Source organism: Ceraceosorus guamensis (assembly GCF_003144195.1).
Source record: "Ceraceosorus guamensis strain MCA 4658 unplaced genomic scaffold IE81scaffold_38, whole genome shotgun sequence".
Lineage (NCBI taxonomy): Eukaryota > Fungi > Basidiomycota > Exobasidiomycetes > Ceraceosorales > Ceraceosoraceae > Ceraceosorus > Ceraceosorus guamensis.
The window spans coordinates 81,817-101,787 of NW_020290033.1; the positions used below are offsets into that span (position 1 = coordinate 81,817).

General features: G+C 56.4%; 5 protein-coding genes across 5 annotated transcripts; 2 read left to right on the forward strand and 3 right to left on the reverse strand.

The window, feature by feature from the left end:
* Window positions 1-34: 34 nt before the first annotated feature.
* IE81DRAFT_358218 (hypothetical protein) lies at window positions 35-5,193 on the reverse strand. Its single transcript, XM_025516701.1, has 10 exons — window positions 5,041-5,193; window positions 4,817-4,949; window positions 4,645-4,743; window positions 4,344-4,530; window positions 3,584-4,277; window positions 3,369-3,521; window positions 1,699-3,307; window positions 1,603-1,628; window positions 1,398-1,544; window positions 35-1,295 (listed from the first exon to the last, which is right to left on the reverse strand). Exons 1-10 carry the CDS (start codon window positions 5,146-5,148, stop codon window positions 498-500), a joined length of 3,954 nt encoding a protein of 1,317 aa, XP_025368893.1. The 5' UTR covers window positions 5,149-5,193; the 3' UTR covers window positions 35-497.
* Window positions 5,194-7,069: 1,876 nt separating this feature from the next.
* IE81DRAFT_324225 (hypothetical protein) lies at window positions 7,070-7,721 on the reverse strand. Its single transcript, XM_025514176.1, has one exon. The coding sequence runs from the start codon at window positions 7,381-7,383 to the stop codon at window positions 7,078-7,080; it is 306 nt and encodes a 101-aa protein (XP_025368894.1). The 5' UTR covers window positions 7,384-7,721; the 3' UTR covers window positions 7,070-7,077.
* Window positions 7,722-8,437: 716 nt separating this feature from the next.
* IE81DRAFT_303221 (putative SMC1-chromosome segregation protein) lies at window positions 8,438-12,732 on the reverse strand. The gene is made up of 3 exons (XM_025512269.1): window positions 12,331-12,732; window positions 11,999-12,257; window positions 8,438-11,926 (listed from the first exon to the last, which is right to left on the reverse strand). The coding sequence occupies exons 1-3, from the start codon at window positions 12,416-12,418 to the stop codon at window positions 8,560-8,562; spliced, it is 3,714 nt and encodes a 1,237-aa protein (XP_025368895.1). The 5' UTR covers window positions 12,419-12,732; the 3' UTR covers window positions 8,438-8,559.
* Window positions 12,733-13,866: 1,134 nt separating this feature from the next.
* IE81DRAFT_157928 (Bromodomain-containing protein) lies at window positions 13,867-14,786 on the forward strand. The gene is made up of 3 exons (XM_025510503.1): window positions 13,867-13,922; window positions 14,008-14,242; window positions 14,323-14,786. Exons 2-3 carry the CDS (start codon window positions 14,036-14,038, stop codon window positions 14,725-14,727), a joined length of 612 nt encoding a protein of 203 aa, XP_025368896.1. The 5' UTR covers window positions 13,867-13,922; window positions 14,008-14,035; the 3' UTR covers window positions 14,728-14,786.
* Window positions 14,787-18,364: 3,578 nt separating this feature from the next.
* On the forward strand, window positions 18,365-19,971 carry IE81DRAFT_157972 (hypothetical protein). The gene is made up of 2 exons (XM_025510504.1): window positions 18,365-19,312; window positions 19,394-19,971. Exons 1-2 carry the CDS (start codon window positions 18,457-18,459, stop codon window positions 19,660-19,662), a joined length of 1,125 nt encoding a protein of 374 aa, XP_025368897.1. The 5' UTR covers window positions 18,365-18,456; the 3' UTR covers window positions 19,663-19,971.

Below are 19,971 nucleotides of genomic sequence, written 5' to 3' on the forward strand. Positions count from 1 at the left end.
GGGTGCATGCTGCGACGTCTGGACCAAGCTTTCACAACTCCACACAAGTGTCTATCAGACGACTGGCCAGGCCTCCCCCTCTCCTTGAGAGGCCTAGCGACTCGACCGGCGAGCGGTGTGATAGGAGGTCGTCCACGATTCGAGAATCGCAGGTCCCACAATAGGTCAAGGTAGTGCCAGTAATGAGTCTGTCCTCGCTTCTACGCAGCTTCAGACCAGAGCGAGATGCTTTATGACACCAAAGAGCCATGGCATTCTTCTACTGCGGCATCATGGCAGAGGATACATGGATACATGCGTGGCCAAGGAGATGCTGCACAGTCAAAACCGAGGAAATGTCGCTTTTTGCATACGAGAGAAGATATACGAGAGAAAAGGATACTGTGCACATGAAGCAAAAGGTTTCCACGAAACAAAGGCGGAAGAATGTCGAAGAGATGCATGCAGTCCAGTGTCACAGGCTCGTCCGTGCCGGGATTGACACATCCTGATGGCAGTTACGGGCCGTACACAGCGTCGGGCATGGGCGAGTCGCCGTCCGCATCGACTTGTTGGTCCGTAATATGAGGCAGAGTGTCGCTAGAAATATCTCCGGCCGCTTGCGCGTGCGCCTGGGCAAGTAGTTGCTCAAGTTGTTCCCCCTCCGAATTCTCCATCGCCGCTTCCAGCCTGGGCTCGCTAGCCAGTCCAGCCACAGCTTTCAGCACTTCGCCTTCCAAATCTCTTCCCATTCCTCCTTGTTCGCGGCTTGAGCGACGGACCATTCGCGGCACCCCTGGCGGCGCTGCTTGCTGGTACGACTTGGCGCCTGTCATCTTGGCATAAGAGAGCGACTCTTCGCTAGTTGTGGAGCTGGGGTTGTGCGAGTGGCTTCTCGACCCTAGAGGTGGTCGTTTCAACCTCACGCTCGGCGATCCTTCGTCGGACGCGCGCCGAGCGGCCAAGAGCTCTGCTGCCGTGGTCAAAGCATCTGAGGTGTTCACTTTGAGAGTGCGTTGAACTTGACTGACAGTGCTGCTCGGGGAAAGACCCGGTGACTTGCCCGTGGCGCCCAGAGCCGTCGTGTCTTCCTGGCTTCGTGGCGAGGGTCCAACATCCAGCGAAGCTTGTATGGCTTGTGAGCTCAGAGGCGCGCTGGTGCCCAAGGCCGCAGACACTGCCGCCGCCGTCACGGGAGACGCGTCCTCGGGCGTAGGCGACAAAGGAGGATTCGAATACCTCGAAAGGCTTTGGCGGGCGTCCTGATCGTAGAGCCATCTGCACAACGTAGACTCCAACAGAGGACGCTTCACAGGCTGCGCTCAGAAGTGGACATGCGAGTAATGTCAGTGTCAATCATAGCGGCGCGAGTGACGACAAATAAGGTGCGCCTCGCAAGATCCCGGCCTACAGCGCACCTTGGAGATGTAGTCATTCATTCCAGCTTCCAGCGCTCGCTCTCGATCGCCTTTGATAGCAGAAGCGGTCAAAGCAATGACCGGCAAACTTCTCGTGTCGGTATTCTGTGAAGCTCGAATAAGTCGCGTTGCTTCATACCCGTCCATCTGTGGAGCACGATAACCGTCAGAGGGAATTTACAACGTCCAATGTGTCTCTGCTCACCTCTGGCATTTGACAGTCCATGAGCACTGAGATAGACGACCGGCCAGGGGATCAGCTCAAAGGTACATGAACGCTTGCACCTCTTGAGCGTCTTACCTGCATCGTACGTGTTACGGCCCAACTCGTCAAGGGCAAGCTTGCCGTTCTCAGCCGTCCGACAGCTGAAGCCCATCTTGCGAAGGTTCTTGCTCGCGATTTGCGCATTGACCAAATTGTCCTCTGCGATGAGGATCCAAATGTCCTTGCGTGGCCGCGACAAAGGATTGCGCTCAAGTCCTGGCATGCCCACGTTGCCGGCTGCCGAATCGGCTAGCACTTTCGCAGACGTCTTCTCATCCATGTCGCTGATGGAAGGTTCTTTGGCCTTTAGGAAGGGTACCCAGAACCATGCGTGGGATCCCTGCCCCTCAACCGAGTTCAGCCCGATCTTGCCGTGCATGAGCTCGACGAGATTCTTGGAAATGCTCAAGCCCAGACCAGTGCCTCCGAATCGTCTAGCAGTGGAAGGATCTGCTTGACTGAAGGGTTGAAAGAGGCGAGATAGAACTTCGGTCGAAATGCCGCAACCTGTATCGCGCACATCAAATCGCACAGTGAGGTGCTCAGCGTCTTCCTTGACCTCTGCAACATCCAAGGAGATGTATCCTTCCGACGTGAACTTGATAGCGTTGGTGAGAATGTTTGTGATGACTTGACGCAGGCGACCAGCGTCACCAAGCAGCATACCCTTGTAGCCCAATCTGACGGAGTCCCGGAAATCTAGCCCTTTCTTTTGCGTAGCAAAGCTCAACATCCGTTTTTGATCCCGCAAAACGACCTCCAAATTGAACGGAGCTCTTTCCACGTCTAATTTGCCTATCTCGACCTTTGAAAAGTCGAGCACATCGTTGATGACCGTCAGTAGGCCTTCCGCCGATCTTTGAATCGTCTCTGCATAGTCACGCTGCTGAGTCGTGAGCTTCTCGTCCAGCAGCAGCTCGGACAGACCAATTACACCAGCAATGGGAGTGCGAATCTCGTGAGACATGTTCGCCAAAAATTCCGACTTTAATCGGCTCGCTTCCCTAGCCGCGCCTTCAGCTGCCAGTGCGCGGGACTTTTCGATCAAGCTTTCCTCCATCCTGATCTGAGCTCGCTTGCGCTCCGTAATGTCCATCGACGATCCAACGACTCCTATGATCTCACTCTCATAGGTTTCTGTGGGCAAGCCTGCGATCGGTGCCTCTGGGTCAGAGGCTCGCAGAGGATTGTAGCTCGTTCTAAAGTGCCGCCCTTCGATTTCCATCTCTTCGACAACGGATTCGCCGGCTAGCGCCTTCTGGATGGCCAATCTGATTTCGACGGAGTTCCAGACATCGTAGACGCTGCGCCCGATCATCGAATGGCGATATCTGCTGTTGCTGCTGTTGCTATTGCTGTTGCTGTTACTATTGCTGGAGGCTTGCATCTGCATGCCGTCTTCGCTCGCGCGATCTGCTTGGCTCGTACTCACGTCGCGCTCAGAGCCCATTGGTGTGGTGGGCGCCATGAGCTTGAGCTGACGCACGCCTGGACCTTCAGCCACAGTTACGACTCCTTCTCTATCTATCGCCCAGAGGGTCATGGCGGCCTGATTGATGACGCTTTCCAGCTGAGTCTGGGCCTGGCGACTTGCAGCAAGGGCCTCTACCTGATCGTGGATGTCCGTACAAGAGCCAGCCCAGCCCTTTTGAGAAGACATTGCGAGTGAGTCCTGCTCCCGAGTGTTCTTACGCGACCAGACTCACTTTGATAGCACCAGTACGCGCATCACGGAACGGGCGTGCTCGACCCAAGAACCATCTGTACACGCCATCCTTTCTCTTGCACCGGTAAGCTGTCTCATACTGTTCCCCAGTTCGCAAAGAGTGGCTCCACCTCCGGTTGGTCTCGGGCACGTCCTGTTCAAGTCAATGTAGAGCATCAGTCGCCGTTCTACGTGTTCCTCACCAAGACTACGCACCTCAGGAGCAAGGACAGAGCCCCATCCGACGCCTTGCGCGTCCTGCTCGTCCTGACCAGTGTAATCGTACCACGCCTTCGAATACCATTCGACAAAGCCAGTAGGAGTTGTCACCCAGACAAGCTGGGGCATGGCGTCGCACAGCTGCTTGAAGTAAGCATCACCCTGTTCCTGGATGTCTTCTTCGCGCTTAGCACGCTCGCCGGTGACGTCGCGGAAGGTGATCAGGCCGCCAATGTGCTCCCCGAAGCCTCCGTTGTCACGTATCGGCCGACCAGAGATCTCCATGACGATGCGGCGACCAGTGAAAGGATTTTCGATACCCATGACTTTAGCAGCGGTCGGCTGCGCCAAAACTGTTGCGCGATAGATTGGGAACTCGCTTTCGGGGATAGGGTGCTCGAAGTTCTCGTCGTAGCAGTCCATATTCTCGGTGATCCACGTCAGATCGATTTCCGTGTTGACCACGTTAGGATCGAGCGTTGAATCGCCATCCTTCTTCTCTCTCTTGACTGGTTGCTGTCGTCTGAAAATGCTTAGCACATCATTCGCTGCACGATTCGTGATCATCGTAGTGCCTTCGCAGTTCAAGGCGAGCATGGGCACTTCGATTGTATGCAGGACACTTTCGCGTAGCATGTCCGCTTTGGTCAGGTGACCTCCCCCTGGACTGGAGCGCCTCTCCCCAGTTCGACTGAAAGCGCCATTGCGCAGTGGTCAGCTTCCACGGTTCGCGAGGAATGCAGTGCGCTAGACTCACACTGGCGCTATGGAGATTGTGAACATCGACTCGTGCGGGAGGTGGTGCGCTGACGCGCTAGCCAAAGCTTCGGAGCGACCGTTGGGCGGCGAGCTTTGGTCTTCAGCAGGGACGCTTTGAGGTGTTGTCCGGGGTGACAGTTGGGCGGCGCTAGACGCAGCGACAGCCTTGTCTGCTGAGGAAGCCTCTCGATTCAAAAAGGTATGGCCGCCATCAGCAGGCGAAAACATTTGGTCAGATGTTCCCTGTTCATGGTAGGATTCATGAAGCACGTTAGCGGCGAGATATCAAGACGATCCACTGCTCTGACAGGTACTCACCCATGCACTGATGCTGAGGTCGCACTGCAACGGCTGCTGCTCTTCCCCGGTGCGCATCAAAACTCGCGTCATCGTCGGACCTGTCCATTTTTCCACCGTTTGAGACTGCGCGGCGTGGCGAGGTGCCGATTTAAGCACACAATGCATAGATACCGTGCCATGCTAAGATCTGGGCTTGTTGACTTACTGCCTCGTTGAGAGCTAAAGTGAAGGTATTCCGAGATGTTGGCGCAACCAAGCTCTCAAACCGCTGCCCCGTGCAGGCCGGTGCGGCTACTCGAAGGAGCTGTCGAATCGCGGAAGGTCGGGTACATGTCAGGGGCCCTCGCGAAAGACATCTGTTCGAAACCGATCGGGGCTTTCAAAAATCGACTCACATGCTCAGCAGGTCGATTGCATAGTCGCACAGTGCGATTGTTGTCCAATACAATCAAAGGCAAGGGCGCAAAGTAGAGTGCACGAAGTGTCTCGTCGAGATCGAGCATCTCGAAAGAAGGAGCGCGAGGAACTGTAGAGCTTGCCCCGGCAGGAGGACTCGAATAGCTGCTGCTAGCGGGCGATGCGAAGTGAGCGCTGGTGACGTAGTTGCGGTCGGCGTAAACAGCCGGAGCTCCGCGAACGACGCCTGTGTACGAAGGCGAGTCTCGACTGCCCGCGATCGAATGTCCGGGAGACCCAGCTCCGTGAAAGACTTGGTCAGGCGAGGAAGCCGAAGAAATTTGCGTGTAGCGACCAGGCGGCGAGGAAGCGAAGGCTTGCGCAGATTGCGGGGTCGGGTGTGCGCTATTTGCACTGGCACGCCCTCGCGAAGATCCGGTCTGAGTGGCGATGGCAGGCACCCCGCGCCTCGTACTTTGTGACGCTGCGGTTCCCGTTGGCTTCGCGCCGCTTGTAGCTGTGCTTGCGGAATCGGCAGCTGCTCTAAACGCAGCGTTCGCAGCAGCCGCACTAAATCCTCTGGAATGCGTCTGCGGGCTGGATTCCGAAATTTGCGGAGCGGACAGGCTGATCGAGCTTGACCGGCTGCCGTGCGTGTGTGCAGATGGTACCGCTGCTTCCTCACTGATTTGTGCTCTTGCTTGCTCTGATGGTGTCGCAGGGACGCGAAATTGGGGTGAAGCTATTGCCGCTTCGACTGCAGCAGCTACAGTGCGGGGCCGAGGGCCGGTCTGAGAAGCGACTCCCAAAAGGGCTGCCGCAGCAGCTGGATCGTGGAGTGCAGCGGTGGCAGGAGCAGAAAGCGGAGCGGAAGTGGCTTGCACCGACCCCGATGGATGCGTTGAGAGGCCAACAAGGGCGGAAATCGATGCAGTCTCTGACCCTTGAGAGGTGAAGCTCGCTACGCTGCCCCTCCTCTCGAAATCGAAGCTCGCCGTTCCGCTACTTCGCGGACTGCTGGCGTTGACTGCTGCGCGTCTGCTGGGAGAGAGGCCAGAGCGTCTGCGCTCGAATTTGGGTGGAATGGGCCTGACCGCTTGGTCAAGACCTTGGGGAGGTGGAGGAGTTACGCGCTTTTTCCTGCTCTCTTCCTGTCGCGCCCCGCCTGCAGGCGAGGGCTGTGATGCCCCTCCTCCAGACTGTCCACCAGCGCTGACACCGCGTGCGTGGCCGGTGGATGCTGTTCGTTGCGAAGCCTCTTCTTCAGGCCCTCCTTGAGATGAAGCCGGACGCTTGCGGGATGGCGACGTGGTGACTAGCCGGGTCGTAGAAGCGCTCGCTTCAGACGAGCGCTCTACGGGTGCAGCTCTTTGATGGACAGTGGTGGAGAAGTTGAATAGGAGAAGAGCGCTGCTGACAGCTCACGAGCCTAGCGGTAGGGTGTGGTATTCAAAGAAGCCGATGGGTCGCTGGCGGATGTGCACGAATGTCTAGAGTCTGTGGCACAAAAGGATGGCGGTATGGCAAAGGTGGTGGTGGTAGGTCGTCGTAATCGCTCCTGGTCCAGGCAGATGCGACACGCAGAGAGACTTGCGATATTGAGGCTGGACGCTGCTTACTTCACTGGTAGTCGTGAGACTGAGCGGATGAGTGAATGAGCGAATGAATATTCTTGCTTGTAAGTAGCTGCGAAGGGAAATGAAGGCTGCTGGAGCCGAGCGCGTCGTTGGTCGGGCGCGCTCTGCACCGGTAGCTGTACGCAGCGATCTATGAGCCTCAACTCCGCTCGCTTGGCCTTGGTATAGGTGCTCACACTCGTGACTGAATAGCTGCTCTTCCGTGACGCGTTTATTAATGTTTCCGTACAAGCCAGCTGCTGCTGCCGCTTGTTCCAAACAAGCGGATAGGGACCCTGCAAATGTATGACCTCTCTCTCCACGGTGCGACCACTGCAGAGATGTCTATAAAGCCAGACCGCTCCGTTCCGCGCGGGCTGTCACAATCACAATCGTGAATCACGAATGGTGAGTCAAAATTCATCTGGATCGCGTGAAGAAGCGCGTCTTACCCGCGCGGGTGATCCGGTCCGGTCCTTTCTTGAGACTCTTCGCATCAGTGACCGCTGTGGTCACCGAGTAGAGTGACTGCTGTGACTGTAGCTGCTGCATGGGCCCTGCTGCAGGCTGCCTGCCCTCCTGGTCCATCCAGCACCGCATGCACGTATACGCGGCGTGACTCAAGTCACATGCATGCAGCAGTGCTGTGAGTCGTGAGTGGCTAGGGGCTGCCACTTTGACTCCATGCAGTAACGCGAGCACTGCATGAGTGCTGCTGTCTCGCATCACTCGTGTATGATGTCGGCATGGGCGGCAACGCCTGTAGCCTTGCCGAAGCGAGATCATGGGATGCCTTGCAGTTGCGAGTGCGAGTGTAATCATCCCCCCACAGCCCCAGCAGTGCACGGTATCGAGTCCTCATAGTCGCAGCGGACCTCTGTATCGACGATGGGACCTCATGCCATCTGGGAGGAGATTCTTGCGCTGCAGCACTGCGCGTCAACAAGCTCAACCGAACAGCTTAGGATCCGCGGCACCGCTGCAGTGTGGGACCTAGCAACTGGCAACATTCATCCCTCAGCAATCTATGCATCTCGATGCAGGTGCGGTCGAGTGAGTGCAGCCCTTCAGTGAGTGTGGCGCCAGAAAGGCGAGAGCATTAGAAGAGCCACGAGTCTCCTCCACTGTACGGCCCGGTCGGAGTTGAGCCAGAAGCACATTTCAGATGCAAGCCACACCCTCCTCATCAGACAGACGCCTCCAGCATCCAATGACCCTCTCATTGACTCAACTCAGCATGGTCACATAATTTGATGAGCTTAAAGAGCAGCGGAATATCCTTTTGGCGATATTCTTGTCTTTCAAGCCGCTGCGAGCCTGCGAGAGTTTTGAAGAAGAGAGAACAAGAAATCATGAGCGCCGGTCCTCCAGTACCTCAAGTGCTGCAGACGTGATGCTGGTCCACGGATCATCTTTATCGCCTGGGTATGCCCAGCCGATCGCCGTCACATGGCCATACACATCGCAAATGTACCCAGCATCACATTGTTGATATCCGAAATCACACGGCATTCTTTCGCACGAGAACGAAGGATGCTACAGTAGCCCAGAAGCAAATCACGAAAGGTATCCTTTGATGGAAGTACCGCAAGCTGGGGTAGGCTCCGCTCGGCGAACCTCGGTTCAGAGCAGCGGGCCAGACAGAGGGTCTAACGACACATAAAAGGCGGAGTGCGTTCATCGGATTCTGCGCCTTCCTGCGAGCCACTGCTCGGGGCAGACCCACGTCGGAGCCTCAACTCAGAACGGAAGCTTCAATTTCAACGGCGTATCAAAAGATCCAATTCATTACGCTCAAGTGGGGCGGAAGCTGTACAGTACATCAACGATATAGCGCGCGCGATGCCAAGATGCACCGAGAAGGAAGTGGCCGGTCGGGACATCGATCGCCAAAAGTCGCCGCTAGGCGTAGGCATCCAGATCGAGGGTCAAGCTTCTGGAGCTGTTGACATCTTGTTGGCGGTAGATGCCGCAAAGCGAGCTTGCTCTCTCGTACATGGAGGCCTTCAAGGAGATGACGATGAATTGAGTCTGATCCGAGGCGTGAGAACGAAGGTAGTTGGCTACTCTGCTGACGTTCGTCGAGTCGAGTGCGGCGTCCACCTCGTCCAGAATCCACAGAGGGGGCGCACGGAAGGTCGATATAGCGAAAAGCAGTGCGAGGGCACCAATCGTCTTCTCTCCTCCGGACAGGTCCGACATGTCTCGGAAGCGTTTCATTGGCGGCATGATGTGGTAGCGCACACCCGAGAGGTAAGGTTCATCAGAGTCTTCAAGCGAGAGGTATGCAACACCACCCATAGGCGACGCCTTGCCTTTGGTGAGCTCCTTGTACGTCGAGTCGATGCGTTCAGAAATGTGAGAAAATGCAGCGTTGAAGAGGTCGCACCGCTTCTTCTTGATGCGGTTGAACTCGTCGCGAGCCTTTTGAGCATCATTTCTAGATCTTGCAAACTCCTTCTCCGTCTCCTTGAGCTTAGCCTCGGCATCATCTAGTCGCTCGATGGCCTTCATGTTGGGTTGCATCTGCTCGATCTGCGCAATAACATCGTCGATGCGTCCTTGAAGCTCTTTTGCCATATCCTCACCTCCGTCTGATTTCTCCTCGTCGTCGAGATCAGTAAAGTCAACTTCGATTCCGTAATCTGCCGCTTCGATCGCGCGCTGCGTGACATCCTCATCAATATCCATGGGAGCAAGATCCGGATTGTCTTCCAACGGAATGGAACTCAGACTGCCTTGCTTGAGAGGCAGATCGATCTCCTCAAGTCGGCATCGGCGATAGATCGAAGAACGCTCTGCGCTAAGCTTCTCAATCACGTCATTGCATCTCGAAATTTCAGTCACTTTTGCGCCAAGGGTCTTGTTCGCCAGGATTTCGGCCTTCTTGGCTTCCGAAAGAGCCTTCAAGCGCTGCTGTTGCTGCTCGCGCAGCTCCGCCAGACGCTCGTTGACTTGCTCGATTCTCTCCTGCAGCTCCTGAATCTGCGCTTCCAATTCCTCTTTCTCGGCTTGTCGAGCTTGGAGGCGTTCAGCTTCCTTTGTGATGACTCTGCGGTTGAGCTCAAGTCGCTCTTCCGCGTCGCCCAACTGGCGTTCTTCGAATCTGATTTGGTGATCGAGTCGCTTCATTTGCTCCTCATACTCAAGACGCGCCTGGCTTTGTTGTTCCAGAACGCGCAATTGTCGTGCTTCGTACGCCCGGATATTGGGCACGCCGATTCGCTGACAGAAGGCTCCGAAGACTGCGTCATCTGCTCCTTCGACGGTATTCATCAGTCCAATTGCGCGATTCTCCGCGTCTTGTTGAGCCGTGCGAGCTTTGTTGAAACGCCCGGTCGTGTCTTTGATTTGAGAATTGATGATCTTGAGCTCATCGCGGGCGCCGTCAAGACGGCTGTTGACTTCGGTTAGCTCATCGCGCAGTGTGGACAGATCCGCCTCGCTGCGTTGCAGACTCGCGCGCAGGTCATCGTCTTGCGACAGCTCATACCGCTGCTTGCCGAGCTCCTTCAGTTCTGCCAGGCATTGGTCTCGCTGACGGCTCAGTCCGTCAACCTCCCGCTCTTCCCATCGGTGCGTCCTTTCGCCAGCCGTCACACCACCGGTGATGTTGCCGCTTTTGTGGATCAAGGTTCCGTCTAGCGTGACCGCTTTGACTTCCACCTTCTTCTCGTAGCACACGAAGCGAGCGATAGGCATAGAGTCGCATACTACGGCATTACCGCACGCAAAATGCATCGCGCGCTCGACAGCGGCATCGAACTGCAGAACGTCTACCGCGAGACGTGCACCAGATGCGATATTTCTGAGGCGATCGTTGATTGGCTTGACTTGAATAGTGTCGAGTGGGATGAACGTGGCTTGACCAGCGCGCTGGCTTCGCAAGTATTCGATGCAGTCAATTGCTGTCTTTTCGTTGTCGACGATTAGAGCATCATTGTTGCGCCCTAACACCGTGGAGATTGCTGTGTCGTACTTGCGCTGCACTGGCTTGCAGAGATCCGCAAGGCGGCCGTGAACACCCGGAAACATGCGAGCAAGGGCCGCATATGTCTCTTTCATGCGCATTTCTCTTTCTGTCTCCCTTGCGTCGCTACCGGCTTGCAACAGCTTGTTGATGCAGTCATGCAGCGTCTTGTTAAGCTCGTCCTCGCGCTTGACAATATCAGCGCGCTGCTTTTGGACGCGCGTCAACTCGTTTCTGGCTTCTTTCAAGCTTTTTTCGACTTGACGAGCACGCCCCTCCAGGGCCTGCTTCCGCTCCTTTTGGCTTTCGGAGGTCGTTTCTTGCTTCTCCTTGGCGCGCTGAAGCGCCTTCAGCTTTTCGTCGAGCTCATCAGCGGTAGCCTTGTTTGCGCGAATGTCTCGCGAAAGCGTCTCAAGCTGCTGCCTCTCCGCCGTAGCGCGTAAATTAGCCTGGGCTTTGAGTTCGTGATACTCGGCGAGCTCTTGGCCACTCAGCGCTTGACCTCTTTCTTGCGCTGCTCGCCGCTGCTCCTCGGCTGCCTCGTCTGCGGCCTCTTTAGCGGACTCGTGGTCTCGACGAAGTTTGGCAATTCGTGCAGTCAAGCGCTCTACGTCGCGCTCTACGCTAACACACAATTCCTCGGCATTTGTGCGTCTTCTATTTGAGTGGGCAATCTTCTCGTCGATGGCTCCAATGCTCGGCTGGAGAGCCTCTAGCTCGCGCTCTCGCTTGCGCAAGGAGCTTTCTTGCTTTACGATGTCTTTGTCGAGTTGTGCGACCTCCTTGCGCGCCTGCTCAACATGAGTTTCTTCGTCACGTACCTGCTTCCTCAAGTGTGGAAGCTTGCTGCTTTCCGAATCGATGGTCGAGGACGTTTGTTCAAGTTCCTCTTCGATGTGGTATAGTCGCCAGAGTATGTGCTGCAAAATGTGTGCGTCGCGCTCGCTTTGCAGACGCTCCCACTTTTCCGCTTCACTCTTTTGCTCTCGGTACGTCTTAAGCTCCCCATTGATACCCCTGCGCTTGTTGAATGAGTACGTCGACTGCTCAATTGCGCGATCTTGTGCGGCTTTGGCAGCCTCGTAAGCCTCCTTGTATTCCAAAGACCCCGAGATTTGATCAATCAGCCGGCTGAGCTCCTTTGGACCTTGCTGCGCGACAGCCTCGACGTCGCCTTGGAACACGAGGAAGTTTTTCGCCTTGACGAGGATGTTGAAGGACCGCAGTCGATCGTTGTAGCTGTTCCAAGAGTGCACTTTGTTGTTGACGCGGTACTCTGATGCGCCCGAAGATGTGATGCTACGCGGGTGACCGAAAGGCGTGAGCGTTGAGTGCGCCGCATATACCGGTACACTCGGTGACGAGACTCACTTTCGTGTGAAGCGCCACTCTGCGCCTTGTCTGTCTCTGTACACCGCGCTCACGCTCGCTTTGCCAGCCGTCCCTTCTCCTTCGTCTTCCTCATCAGAACCTAGAGCGTCGGCCTCTTCATCGCCTTCTTCGCGAGCCATCTTTCTTCCGCGGTATATGAGATCTTTCAGCTGGCTCGACCTGAGCTGCGCCGACTTTACACCAAGGACGAAGGACACCGCGTCCATTAGGTTCGATTTGCCACTTCCATTGGGCCCGACTTTGCAGCACGAGGCAAGCACAATTTCAGTAGGGAAGTCAACAGCGCTCTCGAACACGTCCCGCGCACTCACTGATGGCTGTGAAGCTATTGAAAGGACCGATGATCTGCTTGCCCCGATACGACTTGAAATTCTCGACTTCAAGTTGAATCAGCGGCATCTCGAGCGGCTAAGCTAGGCCCCGAAGCCTTGTTGGATGCGTGAGCGCGTTGAGAAAAGGTGATCGCCTTGCAGGAGTTGATCAAAGCGACGAATCTAAATGTGTGCACTCGTGAAGAGTAACACAGGTGACCTGAGGTCAGCAGCTTTGAGCAGCGCTTTGAGGCGCCAGCACCTGGAGCGGCACGGCGTGGAGAGAGTTGGTATCGGGGCAAGGCCAATTGATACAGTAGCTGCGGTCAGGCTTGACGGGGAGGGGCTTGCTGTGGGTGTCGTGAGGAGCTTCGCAGCTGGATATGAAAGAGCAGCTCCTGCATGTTGGGATGGTGCTGCTGCTGGTGCGTTGAACATCGCCGGTGCGCTTGCAAACGCGTCAATTACGGCTGATTACAACACGCGGCGCGGCGCGTCGCGGCAGCGCCTCAGCAGCAGCACCGCGCCGCGCGAACATGCTGCAAGCGCATCGATCCCGATCTCATCGCTGCGCGCAAGGCTGCAAAAATCAAAAAGCGCGACTCGACCGTCGCGGGGCCGCTTAGGCGCTATACTGTAGCTGCGCACGCGAGGTGCGTGGATGGATGGTGGCAGCGTCGCGTGGATCTCGCGCGTCTCGCAATCAGCAGCATACGCGCTCATTCCAACAGGTACGGCACCGTACATGGTATGCTCAGCCTTGCCTAACAGCATCCCAAAAGAAGCTTTCCACAACCCGACCTTTTGCGGCAGGGTGACCTTAGACGCAAATCGTACTCGCGCGCTTCTGACAAGGTTTCTACCCGATCTCGCGGGCCCCTCACTGTGCAGAGCTCTTACCTTAGAACGCCCAGCAAGCCCCGACTCGCGTGCGACATCCGCGCGCTTCAAGCATCCTCTGCATCAGCTAGCCGCTCTGCACCATGCGCACCGGCGATGGGCACGACGCCGCCAAGCTTTCCGCCATCAATGTGAGTGTATGCTTCCACCTTTGCATCCTATGAGTGTAAGCGCGGCGATGCTCGTGGGGACACAAACTATATTGAAGGATGGGATGGGGCGGCGACCGTACCTGGTCCTGAGAGCAGACAAACTCGAGAGAATGCACGAAGTCACAAGTGCTCAAAGTTCTCCGGACGCGGGCTTTCGTCTAAGCTCAGCTTGCAGCATTGCACGCCCGCGTCTACCTGCTCTGTCGACCCCTCCGCACCAAGACATCCGGAGTGGGGCTTAGCAATCCATCTCCGACAATCCTCGCCATGGAACTTCGATCTCGATGCCACAAAGCTGGGAATCGTGTCCGCTTTCCAAGGTTGATGGTGCAGCTGCACCTATCTGCTTCTTGGCTGACCCGGACCTACCACGCTTCCACAGATTCTGGAAGGGGGCCGAAAGAGACAGCGCGTGAGCGCTAGGGAAAGTCCCAGTACCCCCATCAATCCTAGGACCGCATCCCCAGCGCTGCGGGCAGAGGACATTACCAAGGCGGGATATCAGATTCTGGATGTCTTGCTCCATCGCATCGATCCCGAGTAAGTGTTCGTAGGACTCTGGCGTAGTGAAGACCGCTCGATGCAATATCGCAAGGCTGATCATAAACGTTGTTCGGATGCGCAGAGATGAGACCCTTTTGGCAGCGCCGTTCATGGAGCTGCCCTCGGCGTCTGATTACCCGGACTACTACCAAACGATCAGGCATCCCATCAGCCTGTACATCATCGAGGAGCGGCTGGAGCGAGGCAGGTACAGCGAGGTTTCCGATCTTAAGCGAGACCTCGAGATGGTGTGCAACAACGCCAAGCGCTACAATATGAGGGACACCCCAATCTGGACCAAGGCAAAGCACCTACACGTGAGCAAAGCTTTGCGAATGAAATCTGACTCGCTGGATGGACACGAAGGCTCAAAGGCTCACCACGCGCATTCACTCAGGCTCTAATTAAGGACGCGTACAGTGACGTTATAGAGCTTGGCCGGTGTTCCTCACCGCTTGGTGGCCCTGCATCGCCGTCGCAGTCACGACTGGCCCTGTCACAGCAGCCCGGAGGTCTGGCAGCCCTTCGTCCGGCCGGCTCTGGTGAGATCGCGGCAGATGCAGACGGAGAGGCAGAGAGCGAGGGAGATGAAGATGCGGAAGGCGAGAGCGAGACGGAGATCGTCAAGGAGCCAACGTCGATGAGGATCCGGATCAAAGGTGCGCTGGGTCGGAAAATGCCGAATGAGGAGCGGCTTGCGCGCCCGGAAGGAGGCGAGGCTGTTTCGAGTGGAGGCAAGTCGCTGAAGGACGCTTTCAAGGAAGTCATTGCCGATCTCAATGCTGCAGTATCAGCAGAGTGAGTCGGCGTACTGGCAGAAGAGAACACCAACTTTTGAAGGCTGATTTGCCCCCCTATACTACTAGAGGAACCCCTTTGACAGACTTTTTTACAGAGTTGCCTTCCAAAAAAGACTATCCTGACTACTATCAGCTGATTCCACAACCGATATCGATGTTCGAAATCGAGGTCAGTGCGCCTCAAATCGCTCAATCGTTCTGCGGTGCTGACAGCATTCCTCGCCCTCACGCGCAGAACAAGATCAACGCCGGAGCCTATCGTAGTCTACATTCAATGATTGGGGACCTTCGTAGCATGCTTGACAACGCGCAGACATACAACGAGGATGATAGCGAGGTGTACGAGGATGCTGCTCAAATACGGGTAAGAGGGCAGTTCTTCGACTCAGCAGGAGGCGTGAATTGACATCGAGCCCATCAACACGACCGTAGACTTATCTGGAAAAGACTGCAATACCGAAATTGTATGCACAAGGATTCACGTTGGACCCTGCTGATGAGCGCCAATCAGCGCGAGCACCGGAGAACATCAGCCGCGCAGCCGCATTGGCCCAGGCAGACACAGCAAAGCGCGCAATGACAAGGCAACCGGTGGCACTTGCAGCCCTCAAGAGCAACCCAGGAGACGCTGGTTCATCCAAGGCGAAGCTCAAAGTCAAACTGAAGCGGTCCCAAGAAAGAGACGCCAACACCAGCAGTCCTGTAGCTGCTGCAAGCGCAATCACAGGAGAGACTGCTCCTCAAGCGCCAACGGTCGAGTCAGCACGACCTCCTTTGACGTCAGCGGTTCCACAACAGCCAAGCTTGCGCCCCGAAGCCGTGCGACAGGGCAATGTGCCCACCCGTTCGGACGAGCAGAGTCCAGCTCCTCGCGGGCCTTTGAATCAGTCTGGCAGTCCACCAACTGCTACTATGCAGCCGAACGGCCTTTGGTCACCTGTTCCAATCGTGCCGCCAGACGCGGGACGGCGCGCGAGCGGATATTTCGACAGCGCGGCTACACCTGCACTTGTCAGCAATGGACGCTCCGGGCCATCTGCTTCACCGGGCGCTGCACCCCATCCTGGGGGTCATCAGGGTGGCACGATGCAGCGCGGCCTAGCAGGAGTGACATCACCAGGTAGCGTGCGCCATCAAGCTGCGCCTGCTTCTCCAGCGGTCCGACATGGCGCCTTGTCCTCAATGAGCCATGTCGGACCAATGCAGCGCCCGGCTGAGAATTACGATCGGCCTTTGCCCTTCAGAGGGAGCTCCGCGCACATGTCCCCGTCCGAGAGGTTCCAGCCTGTGCCCCCACCTCCGACAGCTCGGGCACAGGTGACGACATCAGGAATGCCAGCTCGTTCTGGATTCGACTCACCATACGCGCATCCTCTGGCCCAGATCTCTCAGCCAGCACGCAGTCAGAGTCATGCACCTCCCTGGGCGGCTAGTGCCCTGGCGTCGGGAGCTGGCACGGGGGCACACCCCTCTTTGCCGCCTGCGCAACACTCGGCAGGGCAGCCTCGAATAAGAAATCAGCGATTAGGCGCACCGCCTATCAGCGCTCTATTGCCGCCGGCCGTTCGTGGCATAAAACGACCTGCAGCAGCTCACTTGGTCGCTGTTGAGGTGACGAGCGACTTGGACAAGCCAGTCAGACTGTCGCTGAACAACGACGTAACTCGTCTTCACAGTATCACAGTTCCTCCCAGTACTCAATCCGTCAGACTCAGCTTTGCCTTTAATGGAGCCGTGCCTCAGAACATCGACGATGAAGCCGATATCGACGGGGTAGATGAGAGCAGCAGCTCTCCAGTCGTCACGAAAGGAGATCCGCGAAGGGATACTACCGCAAGTCAGACCGCGGAGCACGTCAGCACGGACAGTCCCGCTGCTGGCACATGGCGGACTACAATCCGATTGAATGGTGCTCGCGTGCCATCTGCCAAGGAAGCGCAAGCGCTATCGGAGTCGTTGACAACATTTCGTAGTCAGTCGACGGCAACAGGGGGCGCAGGTGTCCTTCACGATGCGCCTCGTCTTTCTTTCATCGAGATAGATGCCGTTGACGAAAGGGTCGTGAGGCTTCAGTCTTTGCAGAAGGGCACGAGCATGCTGGAAGTTATCGTCACGCCCACGCCCTCATGTCCTGCTCTTCAGGCCATCTTGGATGGTGTTGCTCGGGAACCGGAAGATGTCACCGAGGCAGAAAAAGAGCTTGCTAGAGATGCACTTGCTCTCGACGAGCGTTACCGCATCTTCATCACCCGTGCTTGACATGCCAGCGTCTTCTGTGATCCCTTGCCTACCGTGTAATGCAATTCGTGCTTGCTTAACCTCATGTTACCAGCCAACATGTAAAGATTTGACCACTCTCCTGTCAATTGGTCGTTGCCTATCAGTCCGCGGCTCCGCCGGATCTGAGGAGATTTGCGCTCTCAGGTGTGTCCACGAGTACCAATCCGCCTGGTCAAAGCAAGAAGTCGAGTAGTCGATGGACAGCCACGGGTGCGACATGTCTCGCGGTCACTGGCGTTGAGTGCGGGGCAGACCGACATGCAGTGCCTTCGTCTGATGATGATCGCCTGCGATTGATGAGCGCGCTAGTGGCCGAGCGTGCACCTTGATCGCCGCACAGCAACACGAGCTGCATCACAATGCAACACGCCCGACGCGTCGGGCGAATTGTTCGGGTGGCACTGCACGCCTATATACATACCTACCCATGCAATGGTCTGCAGGCGCATGCAATGTGAGAAGAGGCGAAAGAAGGTGCCTTTGCCGGAGCTGTGCGAGGCATGCGCAAAAGAACCTTTCTGAGCGTGCAACCAGGACAGCTGCTGCATGACGGCGGCGGATCGCCATGAAAAAGCTCATCGGATCGCCCTTTTCTATCTACAAGCGTCGAGCCATGCACCGCCCCTGTCGGTTACAGTCTTTGAATGTTGAGCAGTGACCATTTCAAGCCTTTGTTGAAATTTGTTGCCTGTCCAATTTGAGCAACTTTCTGGATGCGGATGTGCTGCCTGAACAGTCGTGAGCGCATGCAACCCAGCGCGTTATTTGTATTGACCCACTTCGCTGGCCGGACTGCTCGAGCGGCTGCTGTATATATGCATTCGCCATGATTCTAGGGCAGCATTCGATCTGCTCCGCAATTCCGCACCCTTGTTTCACGCAAGACCGGCCTGCTGTCGCCCGGCGTCTGCAGCTGGCTGCGCACATATAGTCCGATACGTCGTTGACGGTTTCTTCACTTGGCACACGCCCCTTACCGGCCTCGGAGTTTCAATCGCATGGCTTGATTCGGGCAGGACCGCTGCTGCCGTACAGACAGACAGTCAGTCGCTCCTGCATCTTCCTCGCCGATCAAGGAAATCTGAATTTGACTGCGTGCGTCCTCTGTTGACGTGTCGGGGATTTGAGGTCGCTGCAGTGCGAGTGATGAGCCACGCCGCAAGTCAAGTGCCACAGCACCTTTGCACCTACTCACCCGTGCCTGTACACACGATGAAATGTGGACTGCTCTCTCCATTCTGCACCACACCCACCACGATCCCGTAGCATCCAGACCCGATTTAGCATAAGACTCCTCTACGCTGCCTCTTTCAGGTTGCTTCACCACGTTCTTTTGTCGCCCTTCATTCATCACGGTCCTTTCTCCCGCGTCCTTCAAGACCACAGCACTTGAACTCTTCACAGCATCTCTCGACCCCACCATCCATCTCCTCTAGATCGCACATTTCACGATGAAGTTCAGCATTTCGGCAGCTCTCTTGCTCGTGGCCAGCACAGCCATTACCCTTGCACCTAGAGCCGTCGCCGAGCTCTCAAAGGTCTCCAGCCCTTCCGAACTCGTTGAGCGCGCTGGTGGTGCGCCCGATGTGATCAACGTCAACATCAAGAACCTCGAACCTGAGGATCGCGTTTACGACGTGACTCGTCGTGTCTACTACCAATCCAACCTTTACAAGGGAAGAATCGCAGCGCAAACGAAGGATGGCGCCAAGTTTAACGTCGAGATCCCGGGCGTGTCCTCGAGCGGCAACGGTGCCCAACAGATGGCCGGTCTGAGCTTGGACAGTCGCAAGGATGCAAAAGCGCTTTACGCCGTCGCAAAGGATGCTGGTGCTTTCCGATTCGATGGTAGCCAAAGCAAGACCGGTCCTTGCTCTTTCCACAAATTCAATCTGCCCGTCGACGCCAGCTCCAAGCCCGCTTGGAGCGTGTACTTCGACGATGTTCAAAAGCAATTCCAAGCTCAGAACGGTGTCCGTCCATTCGGCAACGTCGCTTCGGCTCAGGGCACCGACGGAAGCTCTTACGTCATCTTTGCTCTCGGTGCCCCAGCCATCGCAAAGGTGTCCGCGGATGGCAAGACCGTCACCCCATGGTACTACGAGGCTCCCAACGGCAGCCAGCGACCTGGCTTCACTGGCGTTACCTACGTTCCGGAGGGCAACCTCATCGTCGCCTTTGGTGGTCCCCGTCCTCTCACTGCCTTCAAGCTGGACGGCAACCCTGCCAAGGGAGCCCCAATCTTCACCCGCATCAACGGCAACTTTGGCAGCTTGGACGGAACGGAGAAGATCAAGACCTTCCCTTGTGAGTGATGATTGCTTGGGCCTCGTATTATCGATCGCATCTTCCCCCACCATGCTGACGTTGCGCCCCTCTCACGCACAGCGCTGAACGGCTCTGGCTCTCGCCTCGTCGGGGCCAAGACGCCCAACGTGTACGCCTTCACCTCGACGGACAACTACGCCTCGGCATCCTTCAAGACCTTCTCTCGTCCTGAGATTGCCTCTTCCGAGTACGGTCTCACCAGCATCACAGAGGGCATCTACGGTGGCATCAGGAACCTGTATGCGTCCGGTGCATACTTTGGAAACGGTGCAAAGGGCGGAAGAACCAACTTTCCCATGTACCACCTTGACGATGCCATCCTCAACTAGATGCGCCCCCTCTCCCCAACATTGCGCGCAATTGGCTGGTCACCATTGGAGCAGTCCCTGGCATAGCCCACAAATGCAACAACCCCTTCGTCATTCATCTTTCTCCTCGAGAAGCACAGCGCGTACCTCTACTTCGAGGTACAGAGCCCGTGTATCCTCTTCGATCAGACGGACTTTTTGTACATAGCGCTCCCACGCATACATACTCTTTCCCTTCACAAATGGATTGTCGTCTCGTCCTGAATGAGCCCAGTCTACACGCGCCGTGACTTGAAACCTACACGGCAAAGATCAGCGAGCCAGCAAGCG